Source organism: Gopherus flavomarginatus, chromosome 2 (assembly GCF_025201925.1).
Source record: "Gopherus flavomarginatus isolate rGopFla2 chromosome 2, rGopFla2.mat.asm, whole genome shotgun sequence".
Lineage (NCBI taxonomy): Eukaryota > Metazoa > Chordata > Testudines > Testudinidae > Gopherus > Gopherus flavomarginatus.
The window spans coordinates 99164766-99182772 of record NC_066618.1 but is presented as its reverse complement, the minus strand read 5'-3'; the positions used below and the strand labels follow the sequence as shown (position 1 = coordinate 99182772).

General features: G+C 39.2%; 1 protein-coding gene across 3 annotated transcripts in view; it reads left to right on the top strand.

Moving 5' to 3' along the window:
- The window catches only part of TPK1 (thiamin pyrophosphokinase 1), a 497034-nt gene that overhangs the window by 237930 nt on the left and 241097 nt on the right, over nt 1–18007 (top strand). For all 3 annotated transcript variants that reach the window (XM_050937807.1, XM_050937809.1, XM_050937808.1), the window contains exon 5: nt 11307–11379. In XM_050937807.1, the coding sequence (XP_050793764.1) occupies nt 11307–11379 (73 nt within the window). The remainder of the gene's footprint in view (nt 1–11306; nt 11380–18007) is intronic.

Genomic DNA, 18007 nt, shown 5'->3' with positions numbered 1-18007 from the left:
GGGGAGTCGTCTTGTCAAATCAATAAGGATATGGTGTCATTTTAGATACACACTTTATTTTTTCTTTAAACCCTTTTATCTTCAGGTTAAACATATATTTGCAGTAGTTCTTGTCTTGGTGGTTTTTCTTCCTTTTTCTTTTCTTTTTGTATTGCCATAATTATAAGGCATCTCTTCTCTGCTCAGTGCATCTAGGCAACTGAATCATTGATATGACTTATGTATGGACATAAAGAGGAGAATGTGCCCCCAAGCAAGAAGCATTCTGAAAAATGAACATGCAAGCCTGTCTCTCACATTAAGGACATAAGGGCCCAGTCCTGCACTAATCTCTGGTGAGTGGATGCCTGCATCTGTGTGGAGTCCCAGTGAGTTCAATGGCATTCATAGACTTTAATCATAGAATCATAGACTTTAAAGTCAGAAGAGACCATTATGATTGTCTCGTCTGACCTCCTGCACAACACAAGCCACAGAATCTCACCCACCCACTCCTGTAATTCTGCCATGTGGAGTTCAGTGTAGGATCAGGGACTAGGACTCCAGTTCAGCAAAGCACCTGAGCAGCTTCTTAAGTCCATTTCTATTTGGCAAAGTACCTGAGCACATGGTTTCAGGGATGTGCTGGTGAGTGATTGTTTTGTTAGCAATAGGTGATGCATCAGATAATTAGAGTGGTAGGAAAGAGACCCGTATTAAGCATTCTGGATGCCATTGTTATATGCTGAGGCTCCAGAGTTTGAGAGCTAACAATCGGGATTCCATTTGCATTGCTGAGCCCCTTGTTGCCACACTGAACTAAGTCCGTTCTGAAACTTGACACTCTTTCTTCATTTTCCCTTATCCTGTTACAGGTGTAGTTTGTTGATTCATAGATTTCAAGGCCAGAAGGGACAACTATTATTAGATAGCCTGACATCCTGTATAACACAGACTGTAGAAATTCACTGATTTAATTCCTGTTTGAATTAGAAAATATGTTTGAGTAAAGCATCTGCTCTTGATTTTAACAGTTGCCACTAATGGGGAGTCCACCAGAATATTTGGTAAATTGTTCAAATGGTAAAAAAAATTATGCCATATTTCAGTCTGAATTTGTCTAGCTTCAGCTTCCAGCCATTGGATTGTGTTATACCTTTTTCTGCTAGGATGAAGAACCCTCTGTTACCAAATTTCTCTCCCCTATATAGGTCCTTATCAACTGTAATCAATTCACCCACAACCTCCTCTTTGTTAGGCTAAATAGATTGAGCTCCTTTGATCTGTCACTATCAGACATGTTTTCTAACTCTTAAATCATTGTTGTGGCTCTTCTCTGATCCCTTTCCAGTTAATCAACATGCTTCTTGAATTGTGGATACTGGGACTAGATACAATATTCTAGCAGCGCCAAATACATAAGTAAAATCACCTCTTTACTCCTAACTTGAGGTTCCTCTGTTTATGCATCCAAGTATCACAATGGTCCATTTGGCCACAGCATTGCACTGAGAGCTGATGCTCAAGTGATAGTCCACCTTCCCCCTCCCCCTCAAATCTTTTTTTGAGTCACTGCTTCTGAGGATAGAGTCTCCCATCCTGTAAGTATGGCCTACATTCTTTTTTCATAGATATATATGTCAGATTCCAGGGTGCAATCCAGAGAGGTGCGTCACCACCTGCCCTGCAACCTTCGGTGCCTCAAAGTGCTTTACCAACCTGGGCCCCTCACAAACAGCATGCAGGTCACACCCTGAGCATCTGTGGATAGCTGCAGCGTGCCAACAACACTCCAGTCACACTCTGGCTTCTACCAACCTCAGTTCCCACTTGCAGGATGACCTCAGTCTTGAATTTTCCCAAAAATGTGTGTTTTGCACTGTACTGCCCTGCCCACTCCTGACAGTTCAGATATTAGAGGTCCATTGCCCTTGTAAGGGGTCAGTATTCAACAGTTTGCTTTTTAACAGGAGTTACCAAGCGGTTCAGTTTAAACACAACACTGGATTCATTTTGATTAAAAAATAAAACAAGTTTATTTAATTATCAAGAGATTTTAAATGAGAACAAGTATAAGGCATTAAAGTCAGAAATGGTTACAAGAGAAACAAAGATAAAACGCTTTCTAGTAACTACAACTTAACAAACTCTTCTTGCTTCAAGGTAAAATCCTTGCCACATGTACCCAGCAACACTGCTAGCAACCTTTCAGGATCCCTCCCAAAATCAAGGGGCTGGTTCCTTTGTCCTCTTAGGTGAAAGAGAGAGAGAGAGATAGGGAGAGAGGAAAAAAGATAACCCTGGAGTGTTATTCCTCCTCACTTGAATAGTCCAGACACCCTTTGAAATGTTTTTTCCTGAGGGTTACCCCTAGAAATAAAGTTGCTTCCCACTGTGAGGATGGAGACATGGAATCTAATGGGGAAAGAGGTTCCATGTGGTAGCTTGCTAAAATGCAGATCAATCTGTTCCTGCCCCTCTTCTTTGCCAAAGAATGGTCACTTGACAGGTGACTAACAATCAGCTTTGGTGACACCTGGCTAGAGGCATCAGCTTTTCTTTTGTGTTTGAGGAACAGATTTACCCCTACCCAGACTTGTCTGGTAAACTTATTTCTGTCATAATTTCAGCTTATGTTCGTAACTGTACATGTCATGTTGCTACATACTTTTCACCAGGATATTATTGACCAGTGAGTTGTTAGTTTTTAGGTGATGCCTCACAAGGCATATGTTTTACAAAGATTATTACAATAGCGTGTATGATGTGAATATAGAGTGCGTTCGGTTACAGTATATGTTTGCATTTGGCTATGTTAAAATGCATGTTGTTTGGTTGCACTCAGCATACCAAGCAATCCAGATCACTCTGTATCCGTAGCCTGTCCTCTGCACTGGCTGCTTTTTGTGACCATAGTCTGGCAGCAAGGGACAAGTAGTCATCCTCTGAGCTCTCAGACCCATGTGCTGTGGTATGTAGTCATGCTAGATAAGGATTTACAATGCTCCTTTCTTGAAGACACAGCAGGGTGTATCCCACTACAAAATTCCTCTGGCCTGCCCTGAGCTAAGATGGCATATTTTGGATGGATGATTCTGTTAACCTCCATTCCTCCTTTTTCAAACCACTGTGACTCCAACAAATAAAACCAAGTATAGTGCTTGATCTTGTGAGCTGGTAAGAATTTTCCTGCAAGGTGCTGAATGCCTTTAGCTCTCATTGCTTTCAAATTAAGTAAACTTATGACTGCAGTGGAGCATGCAGTTATACTTACCTTTTAAGTAATGTGTCAGTAGCAATAAATAATTAAGAGGGAGTTAAGGGTGCTCAGCAACTCTGTGAAGATTTTATTACCTGATTTTTCAGAAGGACAACACCAGTTCCCATTGAAGCCAATGAGATCTTCAGGTGCTCTGCGCCTTTGAAAAGCAGGCTATTAGTTCTGAAATCTTGGAGTAGCATTTTAGTTTATATTGCATAGCTCATTAGTGATGGGAGAACCATTTCAAACATTAGCAAAAATAAACCCAACAGTTCTACTTACCGTTAACATTTCTTCTTGTCACTAAAGGGTTTTCAGAACAGAGAATTTTGCAGCATGATTTTTATTAATGATAATGGAAGTTGCTTGGCTGTCCCTGTGCAGAAAATTTCCCCCTGATGTATGCTTTGGGTAGTAGTTAGAGATGATGATAATCTATTCTACAATTTATTTCAAGTACTATATTTTTATTATTTGCAGAGTGGCACACTACATTAGAGGTAAGCGTAAATGCATACATTATTGAAGTGATAGCCTCACACAATTTTATATTTTTCCTTAAATCATAACATTTCCAAATTAAATAATACTTAATGTTCTTGAATGTTAAGGCTATTCAAAGGCATTGGAAAGAAATTCATTTCCAAGACTGCCAAATATTAGGAAACAGCTTAACATTGTGGTCTATGCAGCACTTTCGGGTAGTCCACAGCAGACTGGCCGGTCATGTGCGTCCTGATTCAGCAAAGCAGTTATGTATGTGCTGAAGTGATTTGATTGAATTGTGGCCAGTGTGCTGGTTCTCTTTCACATTTCTAACTGCTAAATCTCACTACAAGAAGCTAAAAGTACACTATATAATTTCCAAATATTGCTTTTCTATGTAAGGTGTTACTGTTGCTGTCATTAAGAATTAGTGAACTCTTTGAGGCAGGGATCATCTTTTGGTTCTGTTTTTACAGTACCTAGCACAGTTGGGTCCTGGTCCATGATGAGGGCTCCCATGTGCTATTGCAATACAAATAATAATAAGGGAAGTTTTGTGATTGCAAGTGAAAGTGTAAGTAGACTGTGGGATCATGAACAGAAGTGGAAGTGTCCATAATCTATATTTTAAGATGTGGTTCACACTATGGAAAAATCGTGAGAACTCGAGCTTGTAATGCTGCTAAAAAACTATTCTCTGCAGCAGTGATTCTCAACCAGGGGTATGTGTACCCTGGCGGGTACTCAGAGGTCTTCCAGGGGGTACATCAACTCATCTAGATATTGTCTCACTTTTACAACAGGCTACAGAAAAAGCACTAGCAAAGTCAGTCCAAACTACAATTTCATACAGACAGTGACTTGTTTATACTGCTCTATATACTAAACACTGAAATGTAAGTACAATATTTATATTCCAATTGATTTATTTTATAATTATATGGTAAAGATGAGAAAGAAAGCAATTCTTCAGTAATAGTGTGCTGTGACACTTTTGTATTTTTATGTCTGATTTTATAAGCAAGTAGTTTTTAACTGAGTTCAAACTTGGGGTTAAGCAAGACAAATCAGACTCCTGAAAGGGGGACAATAGTCTGGAAAGGTTGAGAGCCACTGCTCTGCAAGACGTAACAGTACATTTATAGCATATGGAGTCTGTTAACCTTGGATGACTAGTTCAAATACAGATGAAGGTGCTGTGACTGCAAGTTGCTGTCATCTAGTAGCTTTTTTGATATGTTTGAAATTACAGTAACTCCTTGCTTAACATTGTGGTTATGTTCCTGAAAAATGCAACTTTAAGTGAAATGATGTTAAACAAATCCAATTTCCTCATAAGAATTAATGTAAATAATGGGGAGTTAGGTTCCAGGGAAATTTTTTTCGCCAGACAAAAGACTATATATATATAATCAATTGTTTATTTAAAACTTATATTGTGTGTGTGTGTAATGCTCAAACACACACACACACACAGTATAAGTTTTAAATAATTTAATACTGTACACAGCAATGATGATTGTGAAGCTTGGTTGAGGTGGTGAAGTTAAGAGGGTGGAAGAGGAAGCGATATGTCCCAGGGAATGCCTTACTGCTAAATGATGAACTAGCACTTGGCTGAGCCCTCAAGGGTTAACACATTATTGTTAACGTAGCCTCACGCTCTACAGGCAGCACGAATGGAGAGAGGAGACACAGCATGGCAGAGAGAGACAGAGACACACACCATGTGTGCGTGTGTCAGAGAGCAAGGGAAAGACAGAGACACACACCATGTCTGTGAGAAAAGAAGACGCATATTGCCCCTTTAAGTACGCTGACCCTACTCTAAGTACATTGCCTTTTTAAGTAGATCAGCAAGTTGAGACAGCAGCTGTTGCCAGCAAGCTCCCTCCATCCCGAGTCCTGTTGTGTTTCCCGCAGCTCTGTGGAGATGGGGTACAGGAGCAGGGGACGCCCTGACATTAGCACCTCTCTTCCCCTCCCCCACTTCCTGGACAGCAAGCAGGAGGTTCCTGGGAGCAGCTCCAAGGCAGAGGACAGGAGTTGCGCACAACAATGGGAGGAGGGACAGCTGAACTGCCCGTCAGTTGATAGCCTGCTGGGTGGCTGCTGCAGAGGGAACTTAGGGTAGCAGATAGGGGGGCTGCTGGCCCACTCTGGTTCCAGGACCCCACCAGCTAGCTGCAATGGGCTGCTCTTCCTGCAAGCAGTGGACAAAGCCAGTGGCTGCCAAACAACGTTATAAGGGAGCATTGCGCAACTTTAAATGAGCATGTTCTCTAATTGATCAGCAACGTAACAATGTTACTGTAGTTAGTTGTCTCAGCCCTTAGTGACCAGTTTCCATGTCTCAGACAATCTTGTGCATAATCTCAGTAGAGAATTGATAGATTGATTTGGCGTGGGAACTGAATGTAAAACAAAAAACAGAAAATCAAATCTCCTGCTGTACCTGTTCTTAGAATGAACAGGGCATGTCAGTCCCACAGCTATCCTACTGCATCCTTCTCTAAGTGCTAAGTTCACAGAACACCCCTGGTAAAAACCAACCCTCATTCCCTTAGGGTAAAACTCACAACAGAGCAGCCAAAGAGCCCACTTTAGGGTTAAGTGGAAATATGGACTTCTAGACAGGCTGGCTGCCTGCAGGTGTTTGTTGTATTGTAATTGAAAGCAAACTGTACTGTACTCTGTCTTCAAATGTTCATGTCTCCAGTGTTAACATTTATTTTAAAAAGGTTCATTGCACAGCATTATATGCTAAAGGAGCTACATCACAAGGAAAATCAATAGTAGGAAATTGTAACTTTGAATTAATGATACAACTGAGTAGTTATGCCAGAGTAATTTATTTAAGAAAACCACACTGTATTTTATTATAAAGTGACTTCTAAGGTGATTTTTTTATTGTATAAAAAGGCATTTTACTCTTTAAGTTAAAGTTTGAAAGTGAGTTAGGAAAGGCCCAGTCCCAGTTCTGCAAACACTTCAAACTCAACATGATGGTCACTAGCTTTTTTGAAGCTACGTCCTGAGGGGTGGGCCTTGTCTTCTGATCACCTATTCCCTGAGGCCAACATTAAATGACCAAACTGTGTAAAGGAAAGACTGAACTATTCCTGGGTGTTTTTTGTTCTGAATCTGAGATAGTTACAGATTTGTAACTACAGGGAAAACCACTTGTGATTTTGAAGAACTGACACCTATAAGACCCCAAGGCTGGAGTTCGGGTGACCTCTGGAAAGCTTTTTAGCATGCATGTAGGTTTGTTTATTGTTTAAATATGTTCTCTCTGTAATACTTTCACCTTAAGAATAAATGTGCGTGCTTTTAGAGAGCTGTGTCATAATTTGCAACTGCTGGCAATTATAGCTGTTCATAGCCTTCAGAGAGAAAGAAAAGTGCAAAACAGCTTACAATTCCTCAGTACACATACTGACTCCCTTTCCAGCCTGGGATCATTCTTTCACTGTTCAAATCTTTTTTCCTCCAGATGGTTCTCCAGGTGTTGAGATGGAGTGGGAGAGAGAAGCCACATGATGATATAATTCTCCCTCTTTTATACTTTCTTCCAGCTGTTACAAAGATCCTTGCTATGATGTGAGGCCCAGGCAGGTTCCATTGGTCAAACAGTTTTTATTGCATATGTGCCTTCTCTAAGGAGCCTCTTTGATAGTGTATTGTGTGTTGATGACCCATTAATGAACCTCTGGCCAGTGATGGCTACTCCTTTGTTGTAACTGAAAAGCTGGCCCTCGGTGTTCCCAACCTCACAACATATTGCAGTAACACATATAGCAATACTTCATAACTTCACATATAACTATAGTACATACAATCCAACAGGATATTAATATTCAACAGATCAAGACATTTAAAACAATACCTCACAAGGCATACTTTGTACAAAAGATATCATAATTATATGACAGTGGTGAATATAGGGGTTCCAGGGTGCTGCTTTGAGGTACAGACTGTCACAGAGAACAGGGTTTACAGCTGAGACTCCCAGGCAGAGAGAGTTGCACCCCTGCAGGCCAGATTTAGATGCCTAACTCTGAGGGAGGCAGCAGGGCTTAGCAGCTCTCCTGGACTACCTTAGGCAAGGAGCCACTTGGTTTTTTGTGAATCTCATTCTGAGATGCCCATCTCTCCCAATTCATTGTGTAGAAAGCCTAGATGCCTAAACCTGATTTTGTGAATCCCAGTGCTTTTCCAGGCACCTAAAAGATAGTCATGGTGATACTCATTTAAGTTACTTTGTGAATCTAATCCATGGTGCATGTCTTTTGCATCTTTCAGGAATGCTGTATCCCTTCAAAGATTTTCCTCCTTTGTTTGTTTTTGTATGTTTTGGGGAAAGAGAAGAAAGGAGACGTTACAGTAACCTTGTAGTTGGGCACTCAGGCCGTTCGGTGCCCCCTGTGGGGGATTCTGAAGCTGTGCTCTATTCCAGCTCCTAGTGGTGTTTCTAGGGGGAGGCAGTGGCCTGGGGCTTGGGGAGTTAATTTGCAGCCAGAGTTCACAGGTAGGTATGCCTATCTTTGAGATAATTAGGTGAAGCTGAATCCATTTGAAGTCAATATTTTAAGAAGATGTATTTTGGCTAGAGGAGAGAGAACTATGTAGCAGTTGTATTGATCAGAAGCCAAAGCAGTGTGTTCTAGGGACACAGCAAAGCTACTTGTTTTGGTTTGTACTTGTTTCTTGAGTTTACTGTTTGTAAAATTCCATGGATAGAAATTCAACTAGCAACAGTTTCTTAGTATCAATTTGGGTTAAGCCAGACTCTCTGAGGTAAATTGCTACCTGGAGAGGATGTGTTTTGTTTCGCTTTCTCTTGTAGTTCTGCTCCTAGCCCCTCAATATGTCTTTTGAAACATCTATGTTTCAATGTTAGGAAATGTTTAATGGCTAGAAAAACACTGCAGCTAGTAATTAGTGTAAGGAATTAAAGCATGAGAAAGCAGGTGATCATAAATGACAGTTTTTCCCACATTAAAACCTCTGGATTGTGTGTGCTGTTTGAGCAAGATTAATGATAAAACAGCTAATGATCTATGGAAGGCCATAGAAGTAAATGTGAGATATCATATGATGCTCTTCATAACAACTGTTTCTCCTTCTTGGGTGGGGTGAAGGGCAGGAATTGATTTGTGGGGGGACCATCTTTTACATCTAGAGTAAACTTAGCTTTAATAGCCTCCCTGCATTAGCAAGTAGGAAAGCAGGGAAAAGAATGTAGGATAGGAATTGACCTTTGAAGTTTCTCAGGCTTCTGAGATCTTCTAATTAGTATACCTAGACTCAATAGCAAACTAAATTGCTACCAGCTTTATTGAACAGGTGTTCTTTGTCTGAACAGAACAAACCAGGAGTCCAATCCTATTTCCACTGAAGTGAATGAGCCTGATTCTTTTCTCACTTACACTTGTGTTGACATCAGTAAAGCTATACTGTTGAGAATGAGAGGATTAGGTGTAGAAAGTTTTATGATTGACTGCAGTCGGTAAGCAGGACCATTACCTAAAACATGGTGTGTCCTGCTCAAGTATACAAGAGTCTTTCTAAAACTCAGACAGCATAGGGGATTGCTAATTTCCCTGAGAACAGGTTGGATTTGCTTTTGTTGGGAATGCTGGTGGCTGTTTTGAAAGAGGGTAGTTCTATGATGAATGCTGTGTAGAAAAGTATCACTTTCAGCACCTGCTGAAAAACAACTTTCAGTTATTAAGAACAATGATGGCCAATAACTATTAAGTCTTTTAAAGAAAAAAAATCTAATAAAACTAGTGCAGAAGATTTTTATGAGCTTTAATCATGTGGGAATTTTAAAGAAGATGTGTTGTTCTGTTAAGATCAAGTGGGAGAAAATTTTCCTGATGTGGTGCTAAATTTCTTTAAGGACCTCTTTAAAATTAATTTAATTTTTTTAAGTTATAAGCCAGTGAGTGAATTTACTTATAAAGTCTTTGAAAAATCATGCTGACCTCAAGAGAAAGTTACAGAATGGCCCAATCCCTGCTTAAGGCTGAAGTTAGTTTTGAAGTTATCTGTGGAACAGTAACCAGCACTTTCATAATGCTATCTTGCCTTTTCATCTCTCTTGCTATCGTATATAAATTTAAACTTACAAGATTTCAGTAAGGGGGAAAACTATTTTCTTCAAAACCCTTAAATGATACTTCATATAGCACGGTTAAAGTTTCATTATACGTTTGAAAATAATAATGGAGTTTACAAATCTGTTTGATGCACTTAAAAGCTATACTGGGGAGAAACCAACCCATTTAAGGTAAAATAAATACCCTAAAATCTCCATTCCTCTGTTGTTTACAGCAAAGACTATGAGACTTTAGAAGATATGCTTTTAAGAATTTAATTTAAATTAAATTCTTATGGATCTTAGACATTCTTTTTTTTTTAAGGAGATAATATTTCCAAAACCTCAGGCACAGATAATTTTAGGAGTACTTATCACTGGCAAGTTGTTTTTTTTTAAAAAAAGGGGGGGTGGGAGGGAGGGACAATAGGGAACCATAATAAAATAGAAAATCAGTAATAACTTAAAAAACAAACCACCTGAAAAACCAAATGATCAGTTGCCAATATTAGTACAGGGAGTCCTCTTCTCCATAGGTATTTAGAGAGAAAATAAACCCAGCATCTCATATGATGCATCCCAGCACACCACAGCAGGAAAAAGATTAACCAAACTGTCTTTCTTCAGCACATTTCTAGTATACTAAATCACTAGGAAGATGAAAGCCAAATTAAATGGATTTTCATGTAACTTTTATTTGATTAGCTATTTTTTGTGTGTGGGTGCAATGTATGGAGCAGATTGCTGAGTGCTAAATTGGGCAACAAATTATCTTTAGTGGCTGCCAGCCCACAAAAGCTCTAAAGGCTTCATGACATCTGAAGGTGCAGAGGGCTAATTCAGATCCCTTGGGGGAGATTTAAAACTAACTTTCTATGTGCTGTTTGCCAACATAGAAGCTCACACTTAGGCCTTTTGTGGTTTCCCTCTCCCATCAAGTAATCCATTATTCTTCCAAGCCAATGCAAGCAGAGATATTATGTTGGATTCCACTTGCTTATAATGTCTTGCAACCCTTGGATAAAAGAACAAATTCTGCTAAATGTCTGACACCCTGAAACTATTACTGCTGTTAGCAAAAGAACAAGATTCTAAGAGACTAGATGGTATGGTATAATGAATTGGCTTTTTAGCTGTTTTGTTGATGGCAATGTATTTAAATTAAACAAAAAACATATTTAGAGCTAATCTTTCTTAAAATATGCATGCACAGCTCCTGCTGAACTCTATCTGGGAGTTGCACGTGTCTATGGAAAGGTGTAGTATTTGCCCCTTTGAAAAGAGAGAACACCAGTTTATTAGACCTGTAGCATATTAAGATAGGGGCTTACTTAGTATTAATTTTGGATGTAGACTACTTCATAATCTTGTTTCGTTTCCTTTGAGAGAGGAATATCCTCCCTCATTTTTTTTTAATTTAAGAAAATAAGATGCCTTAATTTTTCATTGTATTGTTCATTGCTTTTCTTTCAGCTTCTTGCCTGATTACATCAGCGGTGACTTTGATTCCATTAGGTCTGAAGTCAAGGAATACTACAAGGTCAAGGTAAATTCAATCCCTTTAGTGTATTTGCACTGGTTTTTGTTAAAGCACCATGGGGTCCCAGCTCATTAGTGAGAAATCCTTACCACCTATTGGTCATCCTCAATTCCTCTTGGCTTCTGAGGGATTTGACCAGGCCTTGTGTTTATATGTGAGTAGCTCAATACAATTTAATAAGTAATAATGTATAGAAAAAACAAAGCGACTTTAATACAGTTGGCTTTTAGTTGGGAATTTGCAGCATCACCTCAATATGGTAGAGATGTGTAGAGATTTTCTTGGCAAGAAACTACTGTGAACTTTCTGAAAGTCTGAGTTTGAAAGGCACCCACATAAGCTCTACAGATATTTTCAGAAATGTCATTTGTCATGCTTTATGATTTTATCCTTCAAGCAACAAACAGTATGTAAAGACTCTTTTACTGCTACTTTCTCGATCGCATATTAAAACAGTGAGTCCTGCATTGACTAATACAGACTTCAGTGGGACTTCTGGACAGATTCCTGCATATGTTAATTTGTAGCTAATACAGCCCGCACATTTTTCACCAGCACAGTTAATATTAACACTTTCCCTTTTTTTAGGTCTTTGCCTTGGCTATTTAGAGTCACCACATCATGTTTAGAATCATTATTCTTAAGCTACTGTACATTAGCGAGAATGTTTTATTGGACTGCACATAACACTTGAGCAGTCTGTTTGTCTGGGACTTCGTGTGCTGAGTCTTACCCTCAGGCCTAAGAAAACTGACCTTTTGGAGTAACTTCTGTGAATTTGCAGAACTCTGCTTATAAGCACCGCAGGCACTAGTTACAGACATGCTAAATAACTGAGTTCCATATGAGGTGGGTGACTTAGCCTCAGAAACTCACAGATCTGATATTTCTTCTTTGGGTTTCAGCTGTATAGGAGAACGTACACAAGGATGCTCCTATTGAGACTGAAATAGAAAATAGCTAATGGCCCAATTCCCCTCTGCTAGTTCAACTGTAATATGCTACCACTCCAGGCCCAACATGAGTTCTTGCTTAAGGCACAATGGATATAAGGTGCTTTGTTGGCATTGCCTTCTGATCAAAGAGCTCCCATCTGATCATGAGTTTTCATGTGTTGTGTAGCTAAGATCTAGAGTTTTCATCTTCTAACAATTTGTGAATCTGATCCAGATTCAGCAACTAAATTAATTCCTAAGAACTCACGCTTAATTGGTTAATGTTTGCAAAATGAAGTTTTAAAAAATGTTGTTTATGCTAACTATTAGTGTTTATCTGACTCATTCTGCCTAAGTAAACTGCTAATTTCAAAGTGTAGTGGGAGATCAGGCTTGAAGAGTGTTACCACAGAGAATATTTGACTTAATAGTTGGGTGTATATTGTGTTATAAGTTACACATTGGTAAGTGGGTGTAGCTTACATGCCGATGCGTTCAAACAAGGGACGGCTGTAATGTAGTGGTGGGGTTGGTGAGGAAGAACTAGTAGGAGAGTGTTAGAAGGTGTATGCTATATCAGGGGATGTTGCACCTTTTTATGCCAGTTCCCTTTCCTGTTACAATATATATGATAAAAGGAATGTTTTAAGCACTTAAAAGATATTAAGGTTTATAAGAAATAGCCAGCATAGGTTGGTTTAGCATGGTTGGTTTGTTGACAAATCTGTTTCCTTCTGTGACAGAGTTGCTGACCTACTGGATGGGGGAAGTAGTAGATATGATCTATCTTGATTTGAGTAAAGTTTTTGACACAAACCAATATGACATTCTCTTAAGCAAACTAGGAAAATGTGGTCTTGGTTAAATTTCTAAAAGGTGTGTGCACATCTGTTTGAAATACTGTACTCAGAGTAGTTATCAATGGTTCGCTGTGAAACTGGGAGGATGTATCTAGTGGGGTCCCACAGAGCCCAATCCTGGGTCTGGTACTAGTCAATATTTTCAGTAATGACTTGGATAATGGTATGGAGACTAAAATTTGTGGATGGCTTCAAACTGGGAGGGGTTGCAAGCACTTGAGAGAACAGGATTAGAATTCAAAATGCCCTTGACAAACTGGAGAATAGTCTGAAATCAAGAAGATGAAATCCAATAAGAAGTGTAAATTACTTCACTAAGGAAGGAAAAATCAAATGTACAACTACAAAGTGGGGAATAACTGATTAGGTGGTGGTCATACTGAAAACAAGTTTGGGTTAGTAGATCACAAATTGAATGAGCTAAACAGCGTGATGCAGTTGCAAAAAAGACTAATATTCTGGGGTGTATTCACAGGTGTGTCATATGTAAGACATGGGAGGTAATTGTCCTGTTCTACTCTGTACTGAGGAGGCCTCAGGCGGACTACTGTGTCCTAAAGTATAGCACCCAAAATTGGAAAGATGTGGATAAATTGGAGAGAGTACACAGGAGAGCGATAAAAGGTTTAAAAAAACCTGGGCGTGTTTAGTAGTCAGAAGAGAAAAGAGAGGGTGTGGGGGAGGATGTATTAAGGGATGTTATCAAGAGGACTGATCAGTTGTTTTCCATGTTCATAGAATATAGGACCAGAAGTAGTGGACTTAATCTGCAGCAGAGGAGATTTAGGTTAGATATTAGGAAAAACTTTCTAACTATAAGGGTAGTTAAGCTCTGGAATAGGCTTCTAAGGAAGGTTGTGAACTCCCTGCGTTGGAGATTTTTAAGAGCAGGTTGGACAAACACTTGTCAGGCATGGTCTAAGTGTATTAGGGCTTGTGTCATCACAGGGGTGGCTGAACCTGATGACCTCTCAAGGTCCCTTCAAGCCCTACATTTCTGTGATTCTGTAACTTAGTCCACTCTGAATTTGGTCCTATGTACCATTCAACTCCGAAAAGTGTCTGTAAGCCTATAACTTTGTATTTGTGATGTAAAGCTAGCAAGTAGTTCAATGTGATTGTATGACTGTAACTGAGGGCATAATCTAACCTGAAGAATCTGTGCTATTGGTGGTGGTGCCTGAGCCAGAAAAGACACCGCTCGACTTGAGATCCTGTGAGGATGTGCCTGGCTGAGGGAAAGAAACTTTAATAAAAACAAAGAAACCAAACAAAAAAAACCTGAAATAATTTGCTCTGAAATTCAGATGTAAATGTGGAAGTAAACGTATGAAATTTTTCTGTTGGGGGCAAAACAGTAGAGTTTGACTAGTACTCCATACTCTTGTCTCCTACTACAACATTTGAGCTAGTAAAGGACTAGCAGTAGTTTGCTCAGTTCCTATAGTCATCTCATTTTGTTTACAGTACACCTATGAATCACATAAAAACAGATGATGCCTACCCAGATACTTTGGGACAGGTCCTCAGCTGGTGTAAAATGGCAGTTTCCTTTTTAAATCGGTGGAGCTACACTGATCTGATTTCAGTGAAGCTAGGCTGAGTTATAGCAGCTAAGATTCTGCTCCCCTATATGTAGGGCCCTACCAAATTGACAGTCCATTTTGGCCAATTTCACGGTCATAGGATTCTGAAAATCGTAAATGTCATTATTTCGGCTATTTAAATCTGAAATGTCACGGTGTTCTAATTGTAGGGGTCCTGACCAAAAAGGAGCCTGTGACCCCTCACAACTTATTGGGGGTGGAGGGGATTGCAGTACTGCTACTCTTATTTCTGCACTGGTGCTGGCAACGGTGCTGCCTTCAGAGCTGGGCAGCTGGAGAGTGGTGGCTGCTGGCCAGGAGCCCAGCTCTGACGGCAGTGCCCCCCACCAGCACAGGGCAGAAGTAAGGATGGCATGGTATGGTATAGCACACTTACTGCTCTGCTGTTGCATGCAGAGCTGGGCCCTCAGTCAGCAGCCACCACTTTCCTGTGCTGCTGCTGTCACAGCTGGGTGGCCAAAGTAAGGGTGGCATGGTATGGTGTTGCCACCCTTACTTCTCTGATGCTGCTGGCAGGCTGCTGCTCACCAGCCACCACTCTCCTGTTTCCACTGAAGGAAGCGCAAAAGTAAGGGTGGCAATACTACAGCACCCCCCCAATAACCTTGTCCCTCCCCTCCCCCCGCAACTCCTGTTTGGTCAGGACCCCCAGTTTGAGAAACACTAGTCTCCCCTGTGAAATCCCTATAGTACAGGGTAGAAGCATACAAAAGATCAGATTTCAGTCCGTGACTCTTTTTCATTGCCATAAATTTCATAGGGCCCTGCCTACATGCGCTCCACTGCCCCCACCCCTCATTTTTTGATTTAGTTTGATCTGAGATGGTTTTTTGGACATTTTAAATGGGAAGACAACTGCTACAAAAATAATTGATCTTTAACTTTCCCCTTCCTTTGAGCTCGGCTTCTAAAGCATGGAATAAGAGACAGGGATAAACAAGATGTCAAGAAGGCATGTAGATAAATTGTTAAATGAAACATTTATATTATTAGGAAACTGAGTGAATGATTGCAAATGGGAAAACGGAGCAACTTTTGTTGCTCTGCATAGATGGATAAAATTGTGAAAAATCCACATGCCTGAGCGACGCAGTTACACCAGCCCTAAAACCCTTGGTGTAGACAGCCGCTATGTTGACGAGAGGGTTGCTACTGTCAACAGTTATCGCCTCTCGTGGAGGTGAATTAACTATACTGATGGGGCAAGGGGAGCTGTCTCATTGGCATAGTTGTGTTTTCACTGAAGCACTACACAGGTGCCGCTGTGCTCGTTTAGAGGGTAGACGTGCCTTTGGACAACTGTATGGGTTCATGTGGAGCAAAGTTAGGCCACCACCTGAGTGCTTTGGAAAATCCCAGCCCATGTGCTCATCAGACTCTAAATGGTGGAAAAGTTTGTATGATACTTAATTTATATATCATATGCTCTTGATATGACTTGCTAAATAAAGGGCAAGTTGTGTTCAAATATTTGAAGGTACTAATCCGAAACAAATTGTGTCATTTTGCTAATTTACACCAGCATGTAAATTTGTTCATATTTGTAAAACTAAAGCTACATTTCTCTCTGGTTTTATAGTTAATTTAATTTTCACTTAAGCATAAAATGTCAGTGTGTCAAACCCTACTTCTGAAAGCAGCATTGATTGATTGACTGAGATAAATGCAGTGTCTTATTCAGACACTTTTGAAGTGTCTGAATAAGAGGAGTTAGTTGTTAAAGCTTAAATGTGAAATTAATCATGTCATAAAATACACTCATCTGCAAGTAGTTGTCACTGGTTAAGAGGAAGTATTGAAGCCCACATATGAAGTTAAGTGTGATATAAAATATATTGCTCTGGAAGCAGTTTTGTCAAGGAGCAAGAGACAGTTATGGGCCTGTTTTTCCATCACACTATTTTCATACTAAGTCCACTGACCTCAGTGAGTTTACTCCTTATTTCCCAGATGTAAATAAGAAGAGAATCAGGTCCATTTTCTTCATTATGACATTAATGTTATAGGAAATACAGCATCCCTTGGTATATTCAGAAAGTCAAAAGGTTTTAAATGGAACAGATAAGCTCCTTCAGAATCCTTAAGTTGATTTGTTGTCATTCTCCTAGGCAAGCAATATTATACAGGATTATACAGCAACACCTTCCTTTCTCCCTTAGCAGGCTCAGCAATGTTATGTCATGTGTTACAGGGCAGTCATTTAAAACAGAGTGGGGAAAAAAATCACTTTTTTTTTTTTAATCAAGTTGCAGTTTATTAAAACAGATTTTAATTTAAGTTATATTTTTCTTTTGTAATATATTCACTTCAAATTTAATTTTGACAACCTATATGAAGGCCTAAACTTACTATAATATATTAAAATTTAAATTAAACTTAAAAATTCAAGCAGTAAACATTTTTAAAGAAAGTCAAGCCACTGAGCTGGTGGAAGTCACTGGCCACATGCCAAGAATCAGTTTGAAATGCTAAACCAGCTTTTGACAGCAGTAGCCTCTTACACAGGTGCAGAGAGAATCTTTTCTTTATTTCTGTTCAGTCAGTTCAATGATTAGTTCATTCAAAATTGAGAAACTGATTGGGAGTTGAAAAAACAGTAACACTTGTTCTCCTCTTCTAACCTATGAATAAAAATGAGGTGTGAGAAGATGGGATCTGCTAGTTCTTAAAATTTTGAAGGACATGGTGATCAGTTCAGTTCACTAATTGCCAATGATGCTTCCTTTGTTTAATAAATCAGTTTTGAATACAAATGTCTTTTATTACACTTTTCTTGTGTACACAGCACATATAAGGTAGCTTTATGTAACTAATGAAAAAAATTTAAAATGCTATATTTTGTGCATTTTAACTGAATTCCATTTTCTATCCAAATAAATTTTTACTCGTGATTTGTATTAAACTTTTTCTAGTAAATAAGAAATGAGCCACCGTTTTCTAATGTAATAAATATAAAAAAAAAAAAAAGAAAAAGAATTTGAATTAATGTATGCTAAGCTATATAAATTGCTTATTTTGATCTACAATATCTTTCTGGTTAGCAAAAATCATCACCTTTAGTATAAGGACTGTATGTAATTATAAATCAACATGTTTTTTTAATTACCAACAAATGAAAATAAAACTTCTTTGACATTTGTACATTTGTTTTTTCCAAAGACTAAATCAAGTATTTACATAAAGACTTCCTGCATGCTGATGTAAATCATTATTAAAATCAGTGATGTAAATC